Raw genomic sequence first — 25,946 nt, 5'->3', positions numbered from 1 at the left:
CCCGCATCCACAGAGCGACAACAGGAGGTAGATCCTTCTCCCACCTGGCCGCCAAGACTTGGAACGCCCTCCCCACCGAACTACGCCTGACCCAAGACCACCTCTCCTTCAGGAAGAAGCTCAAGACCTGGTTGTTCGAGCAGTAGCGGACCCCCCCCCCCAGCACCTTGAGACCCTCCGGGTGAGTAGTGCGCTTTATAAATGCCTTTGATTGATTGATTGAGACACCACCACCTCATCAGATCTGCCAAAAGGGCCTCCCCCGGCCCCACGACCACCATCCGCACCAACCGCCTGCTCTCCTGGACCAACACCAACGACGACGACACCATCAAGATCATGAACACCATCCACTCCGGATCTCCGTCAGACCCCTGCCCACACCACATCTTCAACAAAGCCAGCACCACCATTGCACCCCATCTCCGGAAAGCCATCAACGTCTCCTTCGAGACAGCGACCTTCCCGGAGAGCTGGAAACACGCCGAGATCAACGCCTTACTCAAGGAACCCAAGGCGGACCCCAAGGACCTCAAAAACTTCCGACCCATCTCCCTGCTCCCGCTTCCAGCGAAGGTCATCGAGAAAACCGTCAACAAACAACTGACCAGCTTCCTCGAGGAGAACAGCATCCTAGACCCTTCCCAGTCTGGATTCGGCAGCAACCACAGCACCGAAACTGCCCTCATCGCCGCCACCGATGACATCAGGACCCTGCTAGACAAAGGAGAAACCGCGGCCCTCATCTTCCTGGACCTGTCAGCTGGCTTCGACACGGTCTGCCACCGCACACTACGAACACGCCTCTACGATGCTGGAATGCAAGAAAAGGCCCTGGACTGGACCACCTCCTTCCTCTCCAGCAGAACACAGAGCATCCGCCTCCCCCCCTTCTGCTCCGAAGCCACAGAGATCATCTGCGGCGTACCCCAGGGCTCATCCCTCAGCCCAACGCTGTTCAACATCTACATGGCACCGCTCGCCCACGTCGCCCGACTGCACAACCTCAACATCATCTCCTACGCCGATGACACCCAGCTGATCCTCTCCCTCACCGAAGACCCCCAAACCGCCAAAATCAACCTCCTCAAAAGAATGAAGGCCGTCGCCAAATAGATGAGGAACAGCCGACTGAAGCTGAACTCGGACAAGACGGAGGTCCTCATCCTCGGATCCACCCCCTCGGCCTGGGATGACTCCTGGTGGCCGATTGCACTAGGAACAGCTCCAACACCCACTGACCACGCACGCAACCTAGGGGTCATCCTCGACTTGTCCCTCTCCATGACGAAGCAGGTCAACGCCATCTCCTCCTCCTGCTTCAACACCCTCCGCATGCTCCACAGGATCTACAAATGGATCCCCACCGAAACAAGAAGGACGGTCACCCATGCCCTCGTCAGCAGCATAGTGGACTATGGAAACGTCCTCTACGCAGGAGCCTCGGTCAAACTCCTGAAACGGCTCCAACGCATCCAGAAGGCCTCCACACGCCTGATCCTCAACATCCCTGGCCACAGCCACATCACACCACACCTGAGAGACCTGCACTGGCTCCCTGTCAACAAGAGGATCACCTTCAAGCTCCTCACCCATGCACACAAGGCACTCCACAACACCGGATCAGCTTACCTCAACAGCCGACTCAGCTTCTACACCCCCACCCGCCAGCTCCGCTTCGCAGACCGCGCCCTCACCACTGTCCCCCGCATCTGAAGAGTGACCGCCGGCGGCAGATCATTCGCCCACCTCGCCGCCAAGACATGGAACACCCTCCCCATCCTCCTACGGCAGACCCAAGACGTACTAACCTGCAGAAGACTCCTCAAGACCCGGCTCTTCGAACAGTAGCATTCCCCCCCAGTAGCACCTTGAGACCCTCACGGGTATGTAGTGCGCTTTATAAATGCTATGATTGATTGATTGATTGATTGATCTGATAAAACTGTTATCTGCCTGATCCTGTACTGGAAGAGGCTCTGGACTACTCCGGAGCGCCAACAGTACCCGGAAAGCCTTGTTGAGAATCTCGGTCTTGCAGACTTTAGTAAAACATTTTCTGGATCCAGTATGTGAGATCCCTCATAGAGAAAATTCGCTTTTCAACTATGTGGAGTATCCCAAACATGTCAGCTGTAAACTCCAAGAACAGCATCAAAAAAGCCTTTTGGCAGCACATAGATATTGCAGCAAATACTGATGAAAGCAGAAGTTCTCTGACCTATGCGTTCCTTGTAGTTAAGGATGTTTATAGCAGAGAAAACTTCATGCATGAGATTGAACCTCCTATGGCCAGGCGTCTTTTTCTGCAGTTTCACTAAGGGACACTTCCCCTCCAGCCCTTTACAGCTAGATGGGCTAAAGAACCCAGTGAAAGCCGTTGCCTGTCATATGGTGCCCTCAAGGAGACCCTAGATCATGTCCTGTTTTTCTGCCCGGCATACGAGAGCAGTAGGCGATGCTGAATATCACTTCTGTGCCAGTCCCTAGGCGCTAGAGAATACAAATTTGCCCCAATGATACTAAGAACTGATCTCAGTAAGGCATTACTTTTTTCACTAACACGTTACCTACTTCTTATGTGGAAAGTTAGGGCAAACCAGGAGTGGAAACCCCACTCCTAGTTGATGTAGGAACATGATAAACTGCGCTTTCTCGGCTTAGTCTTGGATCCTGTCATTCTTATAACTTGTATTTTAACCATATTCATGTACTTAAGTATTTATGTTTTATATTGAATACTATTTTTTCTATGTGCTTCTATGGCCTTTTGAGTTGAAATAAAGCTGAATTGATTGATTGATTGATTGATTGATTGAAAGTAAATTGTTTATTGTTCAGTTAATTAAAACCATAACAATTTATACATAGCAACTTAAATACAAATATCCTTAAAAAACGATTTCATTTTTATATTCTAAACGGGTAAACTATTTATGTTCATAAAATTTGCACTTCTTCCTGTGTAATTTAACAAAGCATTTGTTAAAATTGGCTAATTTTTAAAACATAATCTCAGATTTGCCATTTGTTTTTCTGCAGGGTAACACAGTAGGAGACTCGGCTACCAGGAATTTGTGAAAAGCAACACATTTTACAAGAAACCCTAAGAGCATTTGTTAAAAAGCTAAAGCTTAACCAAGAGAGAATCATACAGCAGGATAGTTATCCAAAACACACCAGTATTAAGGAAAGGAATCATGGTTTTAGAATTGGCAAGGCAAAGTCCAGATCTCAATCCACCTGAAAAGGCTGCGGTGGAACCTAAAGTGTTGCTTCTTACAACCATTTTGGATGTTCCTCTTGCTAGGTTATGAGGGTTAGTCAGGCCGCGGCTAGGCTAGGATCTTCCCTGCCAGGACATTTTGATATAACAGTTCCGCAAGAGTAGATACCTCTGGCATTGAGTGGTCTCCTTAGTCTGGTCTCTAACGGTACATCATAAAACCATTTTGCCTGCCCACTGGTCTTAATTTGATCTTTCCTCATGTTTAATTAGGAATTTGATCAAGCGACAGTTGAGCTGTGGATCTTCCGGGTCAAGGCATTTTAATATTGCAGTTCTGCAGGAGCGGACACCTCTTGTATTCAATGACCCTCTCAACAATTTCTGTTGATCCTCGCCTAACGCTGGGCAGATACAGACTAGGCGAATAAAATCCTGCGTTGGAGCTCCACAGAGACAACATGATTTTGGGCCCTGATATTTCCAACTTGGCTGGTCTGCATTTGATGGCAATTTACCAAAACGTATTGCTATAAATGTAGACTTTAGATAGTAGGAAAATGGCCGATCCAAATATGCCGCTGGTTGCAGTTTCACATAGGATTGCAGGACCCTCCATGCATGTGCCCGCCTGCTTCAGATGGCATTGTCTTCAAGTAATGAATGTTGCTTTGCTCCTTTCTTCATTGATTGATTGATTGATTGATTGATTGATTGATGCAGAACAATCACCCAACACTGAAAGGCTGGTCCACCACTATTTGCAGTGGTACCATATCCACAATGATGGAGCCTGAGGAGGCTCTGCCAGGGAGAATCACCCCCCCCCCCCCCATCATAATAAAGTGAGGGAATGCTTGGTGAATGGATGGGACTTCTGCTGTTTTTCAATGGCAGTCCATCTACTGCTCCACTTTAAACCACATCCTTGGAAATAGCAATACACTTTCCAGAAGCAGCATGTGGAGAACTGATTTGCTTTATGGTGGTGAACTTGTCAGATTAGATTATCATGCTTTGGCCATATATCACTTGCACACTTAAGTTATAATAAAGAAATCAAATAGTTTTAATATTTTTGCATTCCTTGGTCTGACTTTCATGAATTAAGAGTTTAAGCCATGATAAAAGCGCTTTTAATTGTCCAGGGATATGTGCATCATTGTCCATTCTTTCCCTGTGCTACCATTTCTAGTACTGTGCTAGGGGCAGCCAGTGGTTTCCCTTCTTTTACTGCCTCTGCACTTTCTACCTTGGTCCCCGGGGTCATGAAGGGAACGTCATTAACAACAAGGATCCCAATATACATACTGAAGTTGAGGCTCCATTTCCCTAGCACCTCACCTGCAAACAAGAGTGGTCAAGGAGCTAAGTGTGAGTCATTGTATCAAGTGTTGGATGTCACTGGAGATCACAGGATGTGAGATGTCAATTCAGCTACCCCAGTCATTTTGGTGAATTTACTTTAATGCTGTATCAACCAGAAGAGCTTCAGAGGTAGGGCGCTCAGAGGCAGGGAGCTCAGAGGTAGGGAACTCAGAGGTAGGGAGCTCAGAGGTATGGCGCACAGAGGTAGGGAGCTCAGAGGTTGGGAACTAAGAGGTAGGGAGCTCAGAGGTAGGGAGCTCAGAGGTAGGGAGCTCAGAGGTAGGGCGCTCAGAGGTAAGGAGCTCAGAGGTTGGGAACTAAGAGGTAGGAGCTCAGAGGTAGGGAGTTCAGAGGTAGGGCGCTCAGAGGTAAGGAGCTCAGAGGTAGGGAGCTCAGAGGTAGGGAGCTCAGAGGTAGGGAGCTCAGAGGTAGGGAGCTCAGAGGTAGGGCGCTCAGAGGTAGGGAGCTCAGAGGTAGGGAGCTCAGAGGTAGGGCGCTCAGAGGTAGGGCGCTCAGAGGTTGGGAACTTAGAGGTAGGGGCTCAGAGGTAGGGAGCTCAGAGGTAGGGCGCTCAGAGGTAAGGAGCTCAGAGGTAGGGGCTCAGAGGTAGGGAGCTCAGAGGTAGGGCGCTCAGAGGTAGGGCGCTCAGAGGTAGGGCGCTCAGAGGTAGGGCGCTCAGAGGTTGGGAACTTAGAGGTAGGGAGCTCTGAGGTAGGGCGCTCAGAGGTAGGGGCTCAGAGGTAGGGGCTCAGAGGTAGGGAGCTCAGAGGTAGGGGCTCAGAGGTAGGGCGCTCAGAGGTAGGGCACTCAGAGGTAGAGCGCTCAGAGGTAGGGCGCTCAGAGGTTGGGAACTTAGAGGTAGGGAGCTCAGAGGTAGGGCGCTCAGAGGTAGGGCGCTCAGAGGTCATATGATGAGAAGCAGCTTGCTGGAACTTGTGGACGGAATCAACCTTTTATGGAGGCATTTTGCCTAATCCTCAATATAGGACAGAGACAAAAAAATGTAATATAGATATTAATTAATATCGATAATAGAGGTGCTGCATGAAATCTTTACAGGTTGATTGGAGAATTCTTGCTAACTTTGACTGTGAATTAATGTAGCAATATTCATAAAAGCCACAATTCGTCCATTGTTTTTCATGCTAAAAATAATTTAATTTTAGGTAGTCAGTACTTAATCAACACTTGTAAAAAATGTACATTGTATTTCAGCTTACAAAGCCAATAAAAATAAATTTACAAACTTCATTTGTGATACAAATAGATGTGGACTGCTTTTATACTTTTCAACACAGCGCTCAACTGTACTTTTAATAAGGTTATTGGCCATTTGCGTACGCCGTTCATTTTTCAAAAGCTGCTAGAAGGCTCTGCTGAAGCAGGAACAGCAGATGGTATCCAATGGAAAATCACCAAACATGTAAAAGATTATGAAAATTGCCATACATTATTTAATACTTTATAGTTTCACAGACTAATCTCTGGAAATAAAGTTCTAAAAACATTTAGAAAAAAAGTGATTTGCTGCTGCAGCAAAAGTATTTTCAAATTTTGTTGCAAGGCTGGATACAAATGTTCTCGCTTAAACAACCTTCTCTACCTCAAACGTACAGTTGAACACTAATTTGTAACAAAATCTTCATATTGTGACAACCCCAGAGTGCAAATAAAATAAGTTAAAAAAATCAATAAAAAAATATAAAAGATGAATTGTCCTTTTCGATATATAAAAAAAAAAATTCCACAACATAAATGTTCATTCCTGTATCACCAAGACAGCTTCCCTGTGGCTCAACCAAGTTTTGCTTACACTTATCCAGGAGGCCATGTTGCGGACTGGTCAGAAGACTCATGACATGCAATCCAGCAGACCAAAATTTAAACGGGCTGGTGACAAACAGAAAAATTGAAGTAATGACCCCCACATCCAGGGAAACATCTCCCTTGGAGTTGGGGTTACTAGTTATTTGTTCTGACAAAAACAAACTCAAACTTTGGAAGAACATTTTGGAAAAACAAAATGTTTGGTGTACCTGATGGCTGCCATCCATCAAACCTTTGGATACCTTCAAAGGAACCTCCATGGCAGCAGTTCATCTGAAGGTACAGAGACCATCGCTGGGCCAGCAGTGATCTCTATATAGGGCAGTCCTCTGTCCATCAGTGTGGCAGAAGTTATGTCCTCTGCACCCTGGTGGAGAGAGTAAATACACCAATCAGGCCTGTCAGGTCAAACAAATCTCTGGGAGATAGATGTTCAATGGAATATGGTATTGTAGATGCTGTAACGTCTAAGTTTTTTCAAATTTTCATTTTAATTTCAAATAATAACATTTTGAATTCAATGTCTTTGTACTGTAAAAGCTATAGACACAAAATCTATACAACAGATAATGACTGTGCAAGAAAAAACACTAGGCGCCGGTTTAGGGCTGAAATCTGGTGTTCAAAAAACCATGCGGGGACCATGTAAGGTAGAGTCCATGCACACTGTGCACTTTTGCCAATGAGCCCCAAGTCACCAAGGAACTGTTTCACAGCTACAATGATTAGATGAGCATGTTCTTGATGTCAGTGCTAGATCATTTCAAACAGGAAGGGACCACAATTCACAGTATGGTTTACTCCATAGATTCCGCTTCTTTAAGAGTCCTACCGTTAGCCCTCATTTAGGTGAACATTAGTCTCTAGAAATGTGATGTTCACAGCCGCTCGTCTTCAGTGGAGAAAGCTTCATTGATGTAGGATTTTTGCAGAGTGTCTTCAGACCCATCAGTGATGGTGCTTGACATATTTGGCAGCTTCAACGATTGTGTTTTCACCTGGCCAGAGCCAATTTTCTTCTGGACCTCCTCAAAGAGTTGCAGCACCTGAGACAAAAGCCATCAATACGGTTAGTTAAAGTGGAATGTAGTTTCTCCACTTCCTTCCCCCTTAATAATGGTGCTTGGCCTCCAGTTTAATGGATTCAAGGGTTTCGCTTTAATGCCAAGTAGAATTACAATTTTACTATTTCAATGTTATATCCTGCGACATCGTGAGCAATGGTCAGACATTCTGCCATGTGTTATAACATTCATATGTAAGAACATTCAGAATTCACATTTTACAATAAACAAGAGTGTCCTAGGGGTTGTCTTCCCATGGCCAAGCTCTTTTATACTGCTCGGTACAACATATAATTTTGCACCTTATACCTTCTCCATCACTTTCAGGACACTGCTAGTAGTTTCTAGACTCTAGATCTTTGTATGTTGCATAGAAGCTCTGGAGTCATACAGGTTGCTTCATTCAACCAGAAAGAACCTTCATATTCAGTGACTGCCTGAATCAACGGGAAATATATTTTTTTTCTCTCTATCACAATCTTGTAGTATTCCAGACCTTACCTCTGCTGTGTAACCCTCACCCAATGTGTTACCTTGGAATAAAAATTCAACAGGCGCCTTTAGCATCCTTTACACTCCTTAGATGTCTGAACTGTGCCATTGCACTGTACTATTGTGGGCTTACCTGGGATTTGGGCACTGTTCCTATCCGAAAGAAGCCAATGGTCCCACTGTCGATCTTGGTGCAATTGACAATGGTGGAAGGGATGTTCTCCGGAGAAGCCCCATCACAGAGGACTCCATCAACCTAAGAAAAACAGCCATACATGAGCTCCTGATGAAATATAAAGTCTAGTAGCAAAGGAGGTGACTGGTGAGGCTGCACTGGTATTATTAATTAGATTAGAAGTGTGTAATCATTTAATGTCAGGGCTAGAATATAGTTTCTGTCCAAAGAGCATAAACTAAGTCATCTATGCCAATATTAGAACAAATTAACCCTCAGACCTCAATTAAAAAGATACAAACCTAATTTCAATATGAAGACAACATGAGGCACTTGCGGCCGTATACAGTGCACACAAGGACCAGATGTCTTTTGGAGCTTTTAATAAGAGATGTTGTTGCCATCCAAAATAACAGTATTTATTTTATTCCATTCACAATAATACAACGGCTGCTCCCCAACCTATGAACTCAAGTTGCAAAAAGATCCCCAGGAAAGGCACATTTACCCTCTCAGTTATTCTGTTACTGAATGGAACATGCTGCATTATGTGGGCTTAATAACATTTAACACAGATCTAGAAATATACTCTGTTTGTTATAAAAACCTTTATTTGTCCCAGTCACGCCTCCTATGGTTATTCAGGCGCTTCCATCGGTCCAGGAAGAGCAGAATCTGACCAGGTTCAAGGGAAGATGTTTAAGACTCTCAAGCAAACCTCTCAGGCTTTCTCTGGAAAATTGCTGTTTGACCTTTAAGAGTGTTTAACTATGGAAGATTTTTCTGCTATCTACTTCTACAAGGGTGTCTCTTCACTCAATCAATACTTTGGATACCACCCAACTATAAAATGCTGAAACCCTGAGGTTTATAACAATTGATACCTTGTTTCCAAGCTTGGCATACACTTGGTTGTGGTGTGTGGTGTCGGCTTCACCACTTGGATTGGCTGAAGAAACCACAATGGGCCCAACCTGGTGAGAAACAAAAATAGAAGATTCACAAAACTTCACAGTTCACAGCCTCTACTCATTGTAACACTCTCAACATTTCATTCCTTGCAACTGGATAGGAAGATACCCATGCTCACATATGCATGCTGTGTTCTGGTTACAGCATTTGAAGAAAGACCTTGTTGTGTCAGTTAAAAAGTATAACAGAAACTTGTACTTATATTAATTGGGCCAGGAGCTTGCCCTTTCCATACAGCTGCGGGCACTATGACCGCGTAGAAGTTAGTTTTCAATCACAAGGTGGGAGACAGAAGCTTACTTGTGGGTTCACTCCGCTTTCAGTGTTCAAAGTCAACTGGTGCTTAGAACTTGGTAAAGAAGAAGGATTAAAACCTACCCGGCTGACAATCCCCCTTAAACTGAAGATCATTAGATGCATTTCTTCCGATGACTAACAAGTCATGTCCTGAAACTTTAGGAGAATTTATCTCCCTTGTTTCCCTATGATATATCCTCTGACGTGCTAACCAAGTGTACCATTTGATAGATTCTTAACAATAAAATATTTTAAGCTTACGGAGAGTAGGATTGGCAAAGTGTTTTCATTACTGGTGGGAGTAAAGGCCAATTCAAAGGGAAGGGGTCTGTGCCTTGTCCAGATTTCAGTAGTTCACTTTATTAGGAAGTAAAAGCTCTGTGACTGGCTCAGCTCAAGAATACATCTCCTATAGAAAGAGCGCCACTGAGGAGTGATACAAGTTCACCATTTTGTATTTGCATTTGTCACCTGGGTATGTCAGTTACACTCAAAATAGTGGGCCGCTATTTAAGAGGGGCGAGCATTTATACTTTGGCAGAAAATCCCAAAACAAAGAGACAAAAATGTTTCCTACGCCTCATATTTATGAAGGGCATGGCAAGAGGCCAACCAACTCATTGTCTCAAAGAACCTATGGGTATGGTCATTCTTCCACATGCATAGAGGGGAGCCTCCTTCGTATGGGGTGCTTGGCCACTGAATACACCATAGGATACAGTGATGCATAGTGAGTTACCTTTACAACCACCTTATCAAAGGATGGTTGGATGAATTCTCATTACTCCCTCTATAAGTGTAAGCCCAGCTTATATGAAGAGCACAGAGCTGTATCAGACTTCCTGAAGCAAAGGTGGTGTTCAACATTCCGACACTTTCAAAGACATACACTTCTCTATCCACTTTAAAGGCATCATGTGGGTTCCAAATTATTATATTTACAAATGGAATGGATGGTATGGGGAAGGATCCCCATTGTCTTTAAAGACATGGAGAAGTATTTAAAGCAATGTTTGTACCATCCAACCTTCACAGAGGTACCGGTAATGTGCCTACCCATCACCCGTCTTGAATGCAATTGTGATGTCTGCCACTCGTTCTACTGAAAGGATTGCATTTCAGCTGATCTTAATGGATCTACATTTGTGTCTTCATCATACCCTCTCAAATGGCATTGTGCTGCATCCGCCCTCCCACACGGCCCAAAGTATAACATTTGTGTCTGCTGCACCATTTCAAAGTCAAGGTAGTTAGCCTGAGTCACACTTGCAAGATACACAGATGCTTCTATCATCCCCACTCTTGCAGTGCTACCAATGCAGTGTCAGGCAGTCACTCACCTGATCTATCAGATGTGTGGTTACAGAGCAGTCTGGGATCCGGATGGCAATGCTCTCAGCAGTGCCGATGTACTGTGCGGAGTCTTTCAGACCAAAGCAGTCCAACCAGTCCCCTGTTCATTAAAGATAAAACAGAGGAAAGATCAGCAAAATGTGATAATACCCTTTGACCACCCAACGGTCATTTAACCCCTGAGCACCAATTACTTGGGTCCATTTGTTGACCATTCACAAGAACACATTGGTCCTCACGTACATCATGGTTCACTGTACTGTATCATGACTACCCCAAGTGACCTGATGGATTGTAGCTCATTCATGATGGGAGACAGTATTACAAATGCTATTAATATATTTATGTTATGGTGCTGTGCATGGCACCTCGTAGGATAGTCAAAAAAGCCTTTTGACAAATAAAATTGAAGCACATGTACAGCTGGGTAGGTTATGTGTGTCTATATGTGAAAGATATATGTACAGTGCAGAATTAGCAGTATTAGCTAGTGATCAACAACAGTAGGAGAGAGAGACAAGGCTACAATTCAGGGCATTTTACAGAGAAGCTGCAGTCCAGTATGTAGGGGGCAGCATCCCTTGAAGAAGTGAGTGATCAGCTTCTGTTTGCATTGTGGGAGGTTAGTCAGGAAGGTAGCTGTAGTTTGGTGCCAGCACTTGACCTGGTCAGCTGTCCTGATACCTCCACCGGCTGGTTAAGATAAAGTTTACTGAGCGCTGTAACCGTATTGGGATAAAGCATATTTTTGGGCTATTTGTTTTGTTTTGCAGTATATAATTACAGAATTTTTATTTTCACAAGTATTGTTACAAATGACATCAAAATGGTGCAAGGAAGAAATTTGGTCCGTGTCACATGCAAGGATAATAATTAACTTAATCGATCACGCAGGTAGTGCAGGCCCTACTGCACACCATCTGATTAGGTATCTCAACACACTTTTGGGTGCTTCAACAAAGTATTTATTGTGTCATGAAGTCAGGATCTTCGTACACAAGGAGCATGCCTAAGTGTTTGTTGTGTTTTAATTTATGCTAGTGGGTTGTTAAGGTGCAGCTAGATGTTTTTTTTTCTGGTACGGTTGGTAAGTAGGTCATGGTATAGAAGTTTTGTGAGCTTCGATCTGGACAGTTTCGCGAGTTGGGGATAAGATTTAGAATGTTACCTTGCCATCTCTCCGTGATGTCAGATTTGCACTGATGCTGTTTCTAAGGGTTGTGGTATTTGATCGGTAATGTTTTGGTCTTGAAATTTAGGATTGAGCTTTGCAGAAAAGATTCTATACACTATATTGCAATAATCTGGACTGTCCTACTAACAGATTAGGTGAGCTCCATGTGGTGGTTAATCTACAAAGAAGTGATCTGTGAACGACGTAAAACCTTAAAATAAACCAGACGTTGCGTATACCTCACAGAAAAGGAGGAACAGGACATGTGGGTGGGGTTAAATACGATACAATATTCAACAATATTTTCAGCAGCAGATTACGGGAAGAGGTCAAAGTCAAGGTATGAGGCTTTAGGCTTCTTGGCGGTATCAAGAAAACACACTGTTTCATAGGAAATTTTGTGAGTGCACACAACACTCTCCTGAAGAGATGGCGTTTCAAAAAACACAAAAAGAGCAAGTAGGGATAGATATAGGTCAAAAGTAATATTAACTATGGAGGGTAAAGCTACACATTGTGTCAAATGTGTGTACCAAGAGTGGGTATTGAAAATGGAAGAGCGAGTAAGCAAGAATATTGTTGTGACTTCCAACTCAATGTGTATGTTTTCGGTGGATCTACAAAGGCGATTAAACTATCACCTTGAAGGGTGATCGTGAACAAAGTGCTAAATTCCCTGTGGATTCTGAACCAGTTGCTTACCTCTTGGAATGACCAAGCTGATCTGATTTGGCCAGACTGCCTGCATGAAGTCCCACAGCAGGGGACTGAACAGATGTCGAGCAGGCTCCAGCTGCTTCAGGTTCGAGATCCAGATCGACATTGGGGCATCCTTGGGCTTGAGTTTTGTCCTGGATGGAAAATTAGGACAAATGTCAAATGTGTGGAAGGAAGCTTGGAGCACTCTTCCTGTAGGTCCTTCTCTTTAAATGACACTTTCCGAAACAAGGGTGTACACTGTAACCACCCTCTCAGACATTGCAGTAGACATCTCTTATCCTGAACTTCCAAATTTAGCAAACCATTTAGGAAAAAAGACAGATTCTTTGAATTGTATCTACAGTTTATAGTAAAAGAGAAACAAGGCACCCCTCTTCTTCTGTCTAGCTGATCGGGACCGCTGAGGAAAGCTTCCTATGCAACCACAAAGCATTCCTAATCAGAAATATGTTTCCAGGATTCATTATTTGGTAATGTATTTTCATTTTAGGGGTTTATCTTAAAATTAAGTGTTTCAGTACCCGATAGCAAGACTGAAAGATAGGGTCTACAACTGAACACATACCTATACACCTTCTCAACGGCAGACGGGCGATTACAGGCTCCCACCACCACATACACAGTGTCTGTGGGGATGCCACAGATTCCTCCATCTTTCAGGATCTCTGCAACAGAACAAAAGGGACCATCCTGTTAAAAACACATGGGCGACCTTCTAAGAGCATTCATAGAAATACAGTCATTCACTTGTCAGCGCTCTGCTCCTGTATTCACAATGCAGGCCTTGATTGTGTTCAGAGGTCTTTAGGTCACAATTGGCATGGTATATATATATATGTATGAATGTATATATATATATATATATATATATATATATATATATATATATATATATTCTCACGAAAATAAAGGCACGGCACTCCTCTTGATGGTACGATATTATTTATTTAAGTCGTGTCTTTCTCCTACGAGTTTCGAACCGTAGTTCCTGATCACGGTAGTGTATTGATTTAGTCATTTTTCAATTTTTACTTTTATATACTTCCAATACTGGTGCATTGTGGGTTATGTAGTAGATCTTTTAGCCACGTTATATATAACTTTATTCACCAGTTGGCTACATTGATTCTGGCATGGCCGGTGGCTGAGATGTCACATTGCAAGGGGTATAATCAATGTTACACCCGTCATGCGCTCATCTCATGAGTAAGAGCAACGCGCAAGTTAATTATTGGCTAAGCCTCGAATTAAAGTGACCCATACTGCGTATTGAAGCAGTCGATCTCCCTGGAATGTAATTATGGACTGAGTGTCCTATTTATGGTAGCGGGCTGAGTGCCCTTACCCTTTGCTGTGGCATCTCTATCCGCAGGACAGCCAGAAAGAAATCATGCAACAAAACATTTGTTCGATTATAGTTAGTTAATGGGCTTCACCTGTTTACAAATTTTCAAATCATTCAATGTCTATCCAATCTCACCTTGATGTTACCTCATTTTCAACATTAAATTTTATCAAATGCAGTGATTTTATAATTATTCCAACATATAGTTTGTTGTATTTTGAAGAATTGTGTATAAGCAGCAACAATCTAACAATTGAGTTCCATCAAATCGAACCCATTTCTTATCAGTTATTATTATATCCTTATCTCCTGCATTCTGTTTATTCTTTCAGTCTCGTAAGTGAATGTACATTTCCTCATCTCCATTCAAACCCAGAGGATATTTGGTTTTGAATCTCATTATCATCCGAGATTCCAATCTTCGTAGTTTCTGTATACGATTCCTTCCTCGTTCATTTGGGGGGATTGTTACCAATCCTGAGTATTTAATGTCCAACCAGGTTTTACCGCTATGGGTAGACATATGTTTCGCAATGGCATATGTGTTGTCCATGTTTTGAATTGCACGTATGTGTTCCAATATACGCTTTTTTAGGGGGCATATCGTGCTTCCTATATATTGCTTTCCACAAAGGCATTGGAGCATGTACACCACAAACGTCGAATCACATGTTATAGTTTCTTTTATTTCAAACACTTTTCCGGTGGGGTCTATTAGGTTCTACAGATTTTTGCCAAGTTTACAGGCCTTGCATGTTGAACATTTTGTAAAGCCTTTGGATCTTAACTGTAGCCATGACTCTGTTTTTTTGGCTTCAAAGTGGCTCCTCACCAGATGGTCTGATAGATTCGGTGCTCTTCTGAATGATATCAAAGGCCAATCTCCTATTGATTTGCCTATGTCAGGATCTTTTTTTTTTTTTCTTGTGCTCCCTCTGCCAATTGAACGTTTGAGGAAAGATAGCTCCCACTGGCAATTGGACGTTTGAGGAAAGATAGCTCCCACTGCCAATTGGACGTTTGAGGAAAGATAGCTCCCACTGCCAATTGGACGTTTGAGGAAAGATCTATATATATATATATATAACAATACACAATACACGGTTCTGTGGACAAACTCTGGAGGCACTCGTTAGGGAAATTATAATAAAGGTTTATTCGGCAAGTAGCACGAAGAATGACAGACGTGTTTCAGCGAACAACGCCTTTCTCAATGTCAGTTACCAATTCAAACAAAATCGTATTTAACCAAACTCTAAGAAAGTGTATCGTCATGCACGATAAAAAGCGAAAATGTCCCGAAGAGTCTCATCCACAGCATATGCATACATAGCGGCCATTTTAACAGAACTAAGTTGAATACATATGTACTTAAACACGCGGCTAACTGAGTATAACTAATCACAACTTGATAAAGCGGGCCTCGTTTTCAAATACTGAGTTAAATCGAAAGTGTATTTATACTAATTGTGCATTGGCAGAACGGAAATAATTAATCACAGTCTAAGAGGTGACTTAAACAGTCATAGTGGAAGCTACATTGGCAGTGCCTCAGAATAGATTTGAACAACATCAAATGGTACTTTCGTTTCGTTGTATACCATATATATATATATGAGTTTAGGCCCAGTTAAAACGAGTAAATCACTTTTAGGAAGTTTTTGAAAAGTATTTAGAGTAACACTGGATGTGCACCAGTTCATTGCGGAAGTCGGTTATTCAGGATCTTTAAGTATGCTAAAGCCTCGGCATCAAAAGGATGGAGGGGGTTGTTTGCTAATTGGAAGGATCCCAAGTGTGCCTGTTGTCAATGAAGACTAAGGGATCACTAGAACCCACAATATGCTAAAGTATTTCCATGACCCATTAGAATATGACTGTTCCCAAATCTAGAAAAACATTCAGATGTTGAAAATGTGGAATGCAATTCAAGATGAAAGATCATGCTTTACTTTATGTCAATCATTTCTAGTTTCGTTCAATTCATTGACTTGTTTCGACCATGGAGTATCCTTACCTGCAATCTGCTTGACAGATGTAGTCCTCCTGGCAGGAAGATGAGGGCACTTTGAGGATCCACCGTCACAGCCTTGAAGCTTTACTAGGGGGCGGCCCATAGGCAGTTGAGGTTCTTCGAAGGTGCTACCGATCAGCCCTGATAGGAAGCAGTAGAAGCTGACCAAGCCGAAAATGATGGTGACAGCAATGTCATACCCAACGGGGAGTGCATTGACTGCATCCAGCAAGAAACTAATGAGGATGAGCTCAAAGGTGAGGGAATAGAGGAACCAAGCTATGTTTAGGAAGAGTGTGCAGAAGATGATGAAGCCATTAAAGAGCATGAAACAGATGATGCCTACTGCCACGTGAAAACCCCTGGTGGATCCGTAGAGGCCACCATATCTAGTAAGGCCCCAGATGATCCACATAAATCCATAGAGAATAAATGCACAGCTCTCTAGGGTCTTCCCACGAGAGAAGGCAACTGAGCCACAGACGAGCTTCAGAATCCCACCAGCGACCACCACCCATGGAAGGACCACGGTGGCACGTGGGTCCATTGGATCCACAGCCATAGTGATCGCAAAGGCTGCCAGGACGCTGCATGCATGACCCAACACTTCTCCATCAGCATACTTAGAGTAGCCAAGGTAGGGGAAATGCAATTCTTTCTCTTGCCGCAATTTGAAATAACTCATGGCAGAAAACAGTTTCTTGAAAATCCCCTCCCCCACTGGGATATTCTTAGGCGCTTTCAGATTGTAAAGTTTAATCAGAGCCATTATAGCTGATGCCACATAAATTGCCACATTCACACCTTGGGGTCCTCCGTGGAAGAAACCATTGGGTTTACAAGCTACAGCTATGCAGTATGCTACAAAAAACAGCAGATACAGGCTGTCCCACAAACTCTTCCCAACAATAAAAAGGGAAAGGACAGAAAACAAGATAGCAAAAATGACCAATAATGGGACTGGGAAAACAGGCTCTTCGGGCTGCCAGACACGGTACAGCAACGAATAACCCTCAGCAAACCTTAGGATAGAGGTGAAGCCAAAGAATGTGGCTGACAAGGGATCAAAACAACGATACGATAGGACACAAATGCCAATCTGGAAGAGTGCTGCTGTCCAGAGCCAGGGCACCTGCCCCACAAAAAGGCTGGTGGTCACTCCTAGGACCCTACAGCCAAAAACACTGGCAGACGCCATGTTCAGAAGAAGACCGATTACCACTAAATCATTTCTGCTGGAGACGTTGGGCTGGGACTTATCATCTGCTTTAGCCTTAGCCATATCAGTGCCAGGGATGGAGATTCGCTTCGTAGTAAGGATATGAATAGCTCGTGCTGCACCAAAGTAAACCCCAATGATGCAAACAATAAGGTGGCTACAGGCCACGGCAGACGAGCCAAAGCTACTGTCATAATACGTGGCAATCTCATGAGCAGCTGAGAGAGAGAGGGCCAGGGCCATTATACTGAGAACGACTTCCTTCTGAAGAGCCCCAACTGCACAGATGATAAGTAGACCAAGGGCGAAGGCAGCCAGCCCAGGGACCATGGCATTCCGGAGATCAGGGATTCCATTCAAGACTTTCTGTCCTTCCAGAATGTAGATAACGCCCTTGCTGCACCATAATGCTGAGACCGTCAAGGAGAAGGACACGAACAAAGGGATTGGTCCTTGGCTCTTTCGGACTCCTGCAAGAGAGAAGGAGAGTAGTCACATGAAAGAATGAGCTAGTGAAAGACTGACTGCCATTTACAGGAACAAAGAGAAAGAGAATATGAAAAGGTGAACAAGGATTGAAATGGAGAGAGGAATGTAGAGGGCAGAATGGGATAGATGGGAAAGATAAAGAAGATACTATCAAAGATGAGAAGAGAAACTGTGCCGATGAGAGAAGCAGAGAGAGAGCATGAGAGAGAGTATATTTGTGAGAGACAGAACAAGCAAAAGGAATCGGAAGGAGTACAGTTGAAATGTTAAAAACATAAAGGTGGGTAGAAAATCAGAAGGAGTGAAAAAAGAAATGAACAGGACAAAGAATGAAATAAATAAAGAAAATAGAAAAAGAAACCATAGAGAAAACAGGAAAATAAGGAACGTGAAAAGAAAATATTGTACATTTTGTCAAATCACCCTATTTTTCTTTTACTCCCAGCCTACTTGCGTGATAAAAACATTGACCCTAATACTGTGCCCGTTAGATTCCCTGGCAGGAGCTCTCAGAGTTCAGCAGATCCTAAGGGTGAGTTGTAATGAACTTGAGGTTTCTGTGAACACAGTGGTGGGTGACTACTGTGCATGGGAAGAAGGTTGTTTGGTAGTAGTGATTAGTGTGGGGGCACTGGTCTTTTCCATAGTAATATTAGTTAGGGTCCCTCATAACTAGGTTCCTTCACTTGTAAGTACATTGTACAGGTGTGGTGTGTGCAGGGAGACTGCATGGAAATGTTACATGCAGCCCAAAATGGTTCTTCTCCGACTGACGCTGAAGGCCATTCAGACTTCACTGCCCTCGGAGCATGGAGATCGGACGGGCACTGCACCACGGAGACCATGCAGGAGTTTCATCTTAGTGTAGTATCATGTTTTGCCTACCTGGACATCTTAGTACTCAGATCTTCCCAGAGGTAATACACACCAAGGATAAAATAGCTATATGTGGTCCAGTCTGAGTTCCCTTTGACCACTGGTGCAACCCCCTCCAAACTAATATGGAAGGGGTGTTCTATGGAAGACGTGGTCAGCGGGGGACTAGCTACAGTTATGCTTTTTTAAAAGGCTTCAACGTGTGATTGGCCCTTGTGTCCTCTAGTGCCCCTAATTTGTCAAAAATACCTGTATTTCATGCTCTGTCATGTTAGACTTAGAAAGAGCTCTGAAGCCCAGCTCGGAGGAGAGTCTGACCAGGACAAGAGCTCAAAAGTTGTGGTTTTCCACCAAGGCTAGGATTAAACCGGGAATACATTACCTTGTTCCTGAGCCAGGCCTAAAAAGCATGCTCGAGGGCTGCCCAGCTGCTGCAGCCCTGACTTGGAGGTCAACTACAAGGCACAGCTGAGACCTGCCTTGGAGGTAGCGGCGAGTCGAGGAAGTGACACAGCTGGGAAGCCAAGAGGATATGATGATGAACTCTGGATGGACAGCATCTGATCAATGTTTAGTTATGAACATTGGGGCTGTGCTGTATATAGCTCTGGGCACAATGCGCAGCATCTTAAAAATATTAATCGCACAAATCAGCAGCCATTATAAGGAGCTTAGGATGGGCTGGAATAACTGAGCTGAGAAGCTCTCACCTCCAGGGAGGTCCCTAGGTTTTGAATCATGTGTAGGTGACCCTACGAGGAGGCTTTCGTGCCAATGGCTAGGTTCCTATAATAATCCAAGTGGGAGCCAATAAGAGTAGACACAGTATTGTGCTTAGTTTGTGGGGAGAGAAAAGCAAGAATTGGGCAGTTTCCCCCATATAAAACATGCAAGAGGGGAGTCCCACCTGGACACAACCACACTAACATTATCCTCATTTTGTGATGGCTGAATACATTCTAGACCTTCAATGGACTGTGTCTGTTGGTGAATCTGCCCTGCCTCCTTCACCCTTGCGACGTTATCATAGCTCGTATCAACCCTTTTCCATCCGGAGGGACGCAAGCGTTTTTTGTTGTTCCGCAATTTCCTTTTGATGCCTCCTTTTTGGCTGAGGCTGGTCATCTTAATTGTGGAAACATGTGAACCATCTTTCTGGGACCTAGGCTTCCAGACTGCAGGTTAATGGTGTGATAGGACCCGAACCCTCATCTGTTGTCCTCCTTTTACCAGTGGGAATCAATTAATGGAAACAACTGGTACTAAAGGTCTTGTGGGGGACCTGCCACTGAAAAGCCAAGACCAACGCTAGTGAGTGACAAGACATGGGCTCCATCATTTGGCACCGCCAGGGACCCTGGTTTGAAGGGTCTCTTGAATCTCGGGATCTTTAAATGCTCACTTTGGGTGGAGTTGGCGCTATACGTGTTCTCCCTGAGCTGAGTCCATTGCCGCTGTTTGTGACTCTCGGATCCACAGTAGCGCCGCTAACTGGACTCCGGCTCTTTGACTCTGAGGCACGTCTCTTCCGCCCACCCATCTTTGCCCCTCAGAAAGGGCCTACTCTCCAGGCTGGTCTTTCCAAGTCATTTGGAATTGTTTGGTACTGTCTTAGGACCTTGTGGTCAAATCCCTTGAGCTGTATCACCACCCACTGAAAAACTAAGATGAAGAGCTGGCACGTCATAGGGCACTTGGCACATGTTTAAGATGATGCCAGCCACCCAGAAGCAATGACAGACAAATGTAGAGACCTGAGAAGTGATGAGAACGTCCAGGCGTCACAGTGGACTTTTGACCTGCAGCCTAAAATGTCACTGTGACCTTTGCACCTCATTTAGTGAGACCTGTTTGCTAGTCCACGCCCAAGTAGGATTACTTTTCATCACATGAGGACTCAGCAGTGTAAAAGTAACTATAGCCCTGTGACGTCAGTGGCACACACAAGACCCGATGTGCAAAATTTGCATGATTTGCTTTAACATAATTGCACAAATTTTGAGAAATGTTGCTACAAATACATGCCATTATGGAACGTTCAAATCCGTCATTTACGAAAAACACACTTGTGAACAACAGTGGCTCCTGTTCTGGTTGTTTGCGCTGTTTCTACGCTAAACTGCAAAACTTTTGCTGCAAACGGTGGTGCTATTCAGGACGTGGTGTAATGATTTAATTTCGGGAACTTTCCATACCAAACATAACATGAATTTATATGAATTGGGCCACCGTAGTTTAGATTTCGTCTGAGCCTAGGAAAAAGGCCTAACAGCTCACACACCTTTACAGTGTCTATGAAATATCAGCAAGATATGTCTGGCAGGTGAGGTAAACTTCACCAACGACCCATAGATTAACAATTCGTAGTGTTTGCTTCACTCTTTAAAGCGAGCCTGACTTTCTTTTCACTTCCGTCACTTTGTTAGTGGCATTTTACTGGGTGTGTTATTGGGATCAGCAGCACTTTCATCTTAACCCTGGACGCCATCTTTTGGAGGTGGGGCAAACATTTTTCTGCCACTTAGGCATGGGAGACACCTCTTGGTCAGTAAATCTAAGAATATGTTAATGACAATGGTAACTGCTGTATTAATTTGACATGAAGCTTTTGAGCTGTGGTTTTTCTCCTGTTAGTATTAACCTTGTAGTAAAAGCAACTTAAGCTTAACTGCAGACACTCGGTTTTTGACACTACTGAATACTTTCAGCTCAGCTATATGATTTCCCCTAAGAACTGGTGTTTAGAGCTTGTCCACGTCCGGAATTCATTCTGTGCCTGGTGCTTGTGCTGTGGGCATTCTAGGCCTGGGCGTGAAATACCGCTCCGCTACCACTCCGCGCTCCTTGTAGCACGCAGAGTTCCAAAATACTCAGCGGAGTGGAGTTTTTATACTCCCTCGTGAACGTTGGTGAGCATGAGCGAGGAAAATCTTACTCCAGACCACCTCCCGGCGAGATTTCTCACTGCCGGCGGTTGCTGATGGTTGCTACCGCTCGCATTGAGAAAAATTCAGTTCACATTGAGGAATCTGCCGCTTGTATCGAACATCTACGCTAGCGGCAGAAAGAAGCAGCACCCTCTTGTGCTGTGCATGGTGCCGTTTGGCATGATTTTACAGTGCGGGACAAACACCCGGCGCCAAAAATCAGCGTGAACAGCGCAGCCTAACACACTCTGCTGCAAGCGGAACTCCGGATAGCTCAGCAGAGTTTTTGGGTCACTTTGTGGAATTCCACTAATCCGCAAACTCCGCCCAGGCCTAGGGTGTTTCTCAGATACAGTTGCTGCTCACATGACTCGTGGGTGGGGAGGCAGGTTGGGGGGTCGCGCTGGGGTTCGCCCGGGTGAAGGAGAGGGGTGGGGGGTTAAGTTTTTTTATTTTTTTAACATACCTTACCGGTTCCCAAGACGCCTCCGCTCCTGGCCAGGTCCTGCCTTTTCCTGCTGCTTTCCTGCTTTCCTGCCTCCGGCAGAAACAGGAAGCAGGCATCCTCCCTCCCCTAAGCAAATCACTACGCTGCAATGGCAGGGTTGTGATTGGTGCAGGCGGCGCCCAGCCGGGCGCCTGTAGGGGGGCCATATTCTCTATGTAGGCTGCATGCAGCCTACATAGAGAAAATGCAGAGTGCGCATGACTGGTTTGGTCGGCCCCAGCGGGCCGACCAAACAGTCAGGGCCCACGGCACTGGGCAAGCCATTCCTCCCCTACCCGCCTCCCGCCCGCCCCCAACCAGGCATACCATTCTGCTTTCTCGCCGTGCGAGAAGCAGAAACATACAATGGTATTTAAAATACCATTTTATGTTTCTGCTTCTCGCACGGCGAGAAAGCAGTAGGGCGGCGCTCCTCCGCCCTAATGGAGGAGCCGCCCCTGCTCAGATGCAAGGATGCTGGTGATCCCTTGTACTCGGTGTTGTAAAGTAGGCAGAAGAGCATTCTTCCTGTTGGCCCCTAACTTATGCAATATGACCTGGATTCTCTAAGGGTGAGGAGAATTTTCAGAAATTTTGCAAAAGTTTAAAAACTTGGCTTTTTAGTTCAGTTGAACGCGTGCAGACTAGTCTTCCAGCTGAACTCTGTCCCTGTTGGGCGTAGCACATGGACGCGCGCGGGGAGTAGTTGTGCTTCATAAATTATATCATTAATTAATTCATTGTTTCATTCCTCATTGGCAGGCACTATAGTCCTCCACTAATTTAGCAGATTAACTTTGTTTTAGTTCAGCCTAATCACACCCTAGTGCCCACGAGCTCAATGAAGACCCCTCACAATCGGATGCACCCCCTTGTGCTCTTACCTGTGTACCCCAGAAGAGCTGCCACTGTGACCAGCAGGACCCCCAGGGCTGTGCTGGGGATGAGGGGCGGCGACCTGCTGGAGGTGTAGGAACTCACGGCAAGCAGGAGAGACCCTGGAAATACAGGAAGAACAGCCCTGAAATACTGAACGCACACACGCCCTGTAGACTTCCTTCCCGGGCAGCAGCCCAGCCAATGGCCTTTTAAGAAATGTAATACGTCATTTAATAAATAGAACTCTTTAGCTTGGTCCTCCTCCTTTTTGTTTAAAATCCATTCTGCTTGAACCATGCTGATGAGGAAACTGACCACCCTGGCACTTATTCTAACTACAAACGTTCTTTCCAACTGCACACACTATTACTGAAATGAAAGTGTGTACAGGAAGGTGGTATAAGAGTGTCTGAAGGTGTCACATGTGACATGGAGCCATTGGGCATCTCTGCGGCTGGTCACAGGTGCGTGCATGTGAGGTGTGTGAGCATGCATAACACGCCCTGCCTCGTGTCTGCATATTAAATGTGTACACGGGCCCCCTGTGTGTGTGTGTGTGTTTGTATGTGTGTCTGGACTCTTGGATGTTTGCTGGTCTGTCAGAGCACGAAATCCGGTAACTATTTTGCTGTACCTGCAAAAGTCCATCTATGTGTGCATGTTTCATGTATGCTCTGGGTCTGTAAGCACTATACAAAAGCCACACCTACTGGTTTTGCCAATGTGTGTGAAGTACGGACTGTTATTTGTAATATTAAAAAGATATCGACTCACCAACGACTTAGGGGCCTATTTAATAGCCCCTTGCGCCGCCGGTACGTCACTTTTTCTCATATTAACATAATTACATAGTTAAATAAGCTCCTTAGTGCGGAGAATTTTATTTTTTCTTAGTCGGATCATAAGCCGGAGCCTTGGAGTGACCTCACAGTTTGGCTATTCTGGGTAGAGTATTAATATATTGCACAGGACATGACATCATACAGTGACCTGTCAGGGAACATGACTTCAGGCGGCGGCATCACTGACACTGGAAAGTGACATCACTCAGGGAGCCTGACTTCAGACGGTGACATCTTGTCCCTGGACATCAATATACAGACGGGCCCCACTCTTTGATGTCCTTTCAGGGGCCCGGAGTCAGACTATGACGCCAGTTTATGCACATGACATCACACAAGGACATCACGACGTTGTTTCTGGGCGCTAGATTCAGCATTGCCTTCCTATGGAAAGCCATGCAATTCTTAGTTTTTCATTTTCTAACGCTAAATTTCCAGAGTTCAACTGAGGGTTTGTTTGTACGCCCACGTATAATTTTCAATTTAATAATCACACGGCGCTTGACACTACTGGGCATCTAAGCGCTGTGAAATTGCTACCTCCCACAGTTCAGTGAATGAGTTTCAGACGCGAGTTCTGAGTTTCAGGACGCACTAGATTGTACACGGGTCTCTATGGCACGCGCATTAAGTCACCGAGCTATCTTACTTAACATAGCTTAACGTCGCCAGCTCCGTAAACAGCGGGCACGGTTCCTACCTGCGGAGACGGACAGGATCCCGACCGAGTAGTGAAGGGGCTCGGGGGCCCTCCCTGGCACCGTCATCCTGCAGCTCGTCGGGATTCGGCGCCTGTGCTCAGCGGGGATGAGTGTGGATCTCTGGAGCGAGGATGAACCAGTACTGCCGCCCGGGCCAGGCAGCGCTTTAAGTGAACAGCGGAGGGTGTGCCAGTGAAGCCTGCTGTGGGGCTGCTCAGTGATTCATCCTCGTGGCTGCGGCCTTCCTGGTGGGGGAGGAGCTACAGGGAGGCGCTCGGAAGATAGAAGGAACCGGAATAGCACCGGCATTGGTGTGTACACGCGCAGGACCTGAGGGCAGGCGTGGACTTTCCCCGCGGCCAGCTCACCTTTCAATAAACCAGCATTGGCAACTCCCAAAGGCCACTGCCTGCACATTCTGGAATATCCTGTATATCCCAGAAGGAGTTTCGATTGGTTCCTCGTGGTCCCTGTGATTATTTTTCCTTCCCAGTCTTCTACAAATTTAAATACGTCAGGACTAAACCAATGGGAGTCGTTGTTGTGTGGTTTAAAGGTTTTCCCCAACCTAGCGCCTTGGAGGCACATTTTCAAGGGTGTAGGTGGAATACATGCCTTTATATGGTTTTCTAATAACTTTTGCATTTTCACAAAACTATGTATTTTTTTACTAGTTTCATTGTGGAAAGTTTTGGGGTGATCTGTGAAGCAAACACTGAGAAGAAAAGGGGGTCCCAAAATGAAAAGTCCCCAGCATTTTCTATTGATTTTTTTAGAAAGCCATACAGTAAAAAAATTGCTGAAAAGAATTACACTAAATTTGGGAGGAAGCTATATCTTGGTTTAGAAAACATGCTTTTTAGGTTTCACCTCGCTGTGCTTGTGAAATCTCTTTTATTTAATATAGTTTAAAAGAGGACTCTTATCAGTTCCCATAACCCGAATTACTGTGTTCATTTTACTGTGTTCATTTGCTTTTGTGTGGAACCTCTTTTTTGTTAACATTCCCTGTATGCAAGCATTTATGATACTTCTACTAAAGTTGTTCACACTTAGGGTGACCAACTGGCATTGGTGCGAATTCAGGACGGTGAGTGTAAAAATTCAGGACAAAGGGTCAAAATTCAGGACACAAATTCAGGACAGGAGGTCAAAATTCAGGACAATAGGTACATTTTACAGACACATCAGAGGAGGTCGCGCAATAGTATATACGTAAGCCCAGCCATATCCAAACATATTCAACCATTTGCAAACCTATCCATCATGTATCCTTCCATCTATCATTTAAACTCATCCATCCCTTCATCCATCCCTTCATCCATCCTTTCACTCATCCATCCATTATCCATCCATCCACCCTTTCACCCTATCCGTCTGTACACTCATGCATCCACTCTTCTACCCATCCATTCACTCATCCATCCAGCCATTTACCCTTTCACCCATCCAGCCATCCTTTCACTTACTCATCCATCCACTCAGTCACTCATCCTTCC

General features: G+C 44.8%; 1 protein-coding gene across 2 annotated transcripts in view; it reads right to left on the bottom strand.

The window, feature by feature from the left end:
• Positions 1-24,697, bottom strand: part of LOC146788927 (uncharacterized) — a 78,013-nt gene extending 53,316 nt beyond the window's left edge. The window contains exons 1-9 of one of the 2 annotated variants that reach the window (XM_085630493.1): positions 24,447-24,637; positions 22,910-23,023; positions 16,031-17,716; positions 13,234-13,333; positions 12,651-12,799; positions 10,762-10,874; positions 9,037-9,126; positions 8,111-8,233; positions 7,254-7,467 (exon numbers count right to left, since the gene is read on the bottom strand). In XM_085630493.1, coding sequence (XP_085486619.1) covers positions 7,300-7,467; positions 8,111-8,233; positions 9,037-9,126; positions 10,762-10,874; positions 12,651-12,799; positions 13,234-13,333; positions 16,031-17,716; positions 22,910-23,023; positions 24,447-24,513 — 2,610 coding nt within the window. In that variant the 5' untranslated portion in view covers positions 24,514-24,637 and the 3' untranslated portion in view covers positions 7,254-7,299. Of the gene's footprint in view, positions 1-5,730; positions 7,468-8,110; positions 8,234-9,036; positions 9,127-10,761; positions 10,875-12,650; positions 12,800-13,233; positions 13,334-16,030; positions 17,717-22,909; positions 23,024-24,446 lie in introns of those variants that run through there. The other variant, XM_085630492.1, reaches the window with a different exon arrangement.
• Positions 24,698-25,946: the final 1,249 nt, after the last annotated feature.

This window comes from Triturus cristatus, chromosome 10, assembly GCF_964204655.1.
Source record: "Triturus cristatus chromosome 10, aTriCri1.1, whole genome shotgun sequence".
Lineage (NCBI taxonomy): Eukaryota > Metazoa > Chordata > Amphibia > Caudata > Salamandridae > Triturus > Triturus cristatus.
Note: the sequence above shows the minus strand (reverse complement) of the source record. Positions and strands in the feature narration are given on the sequence as shown.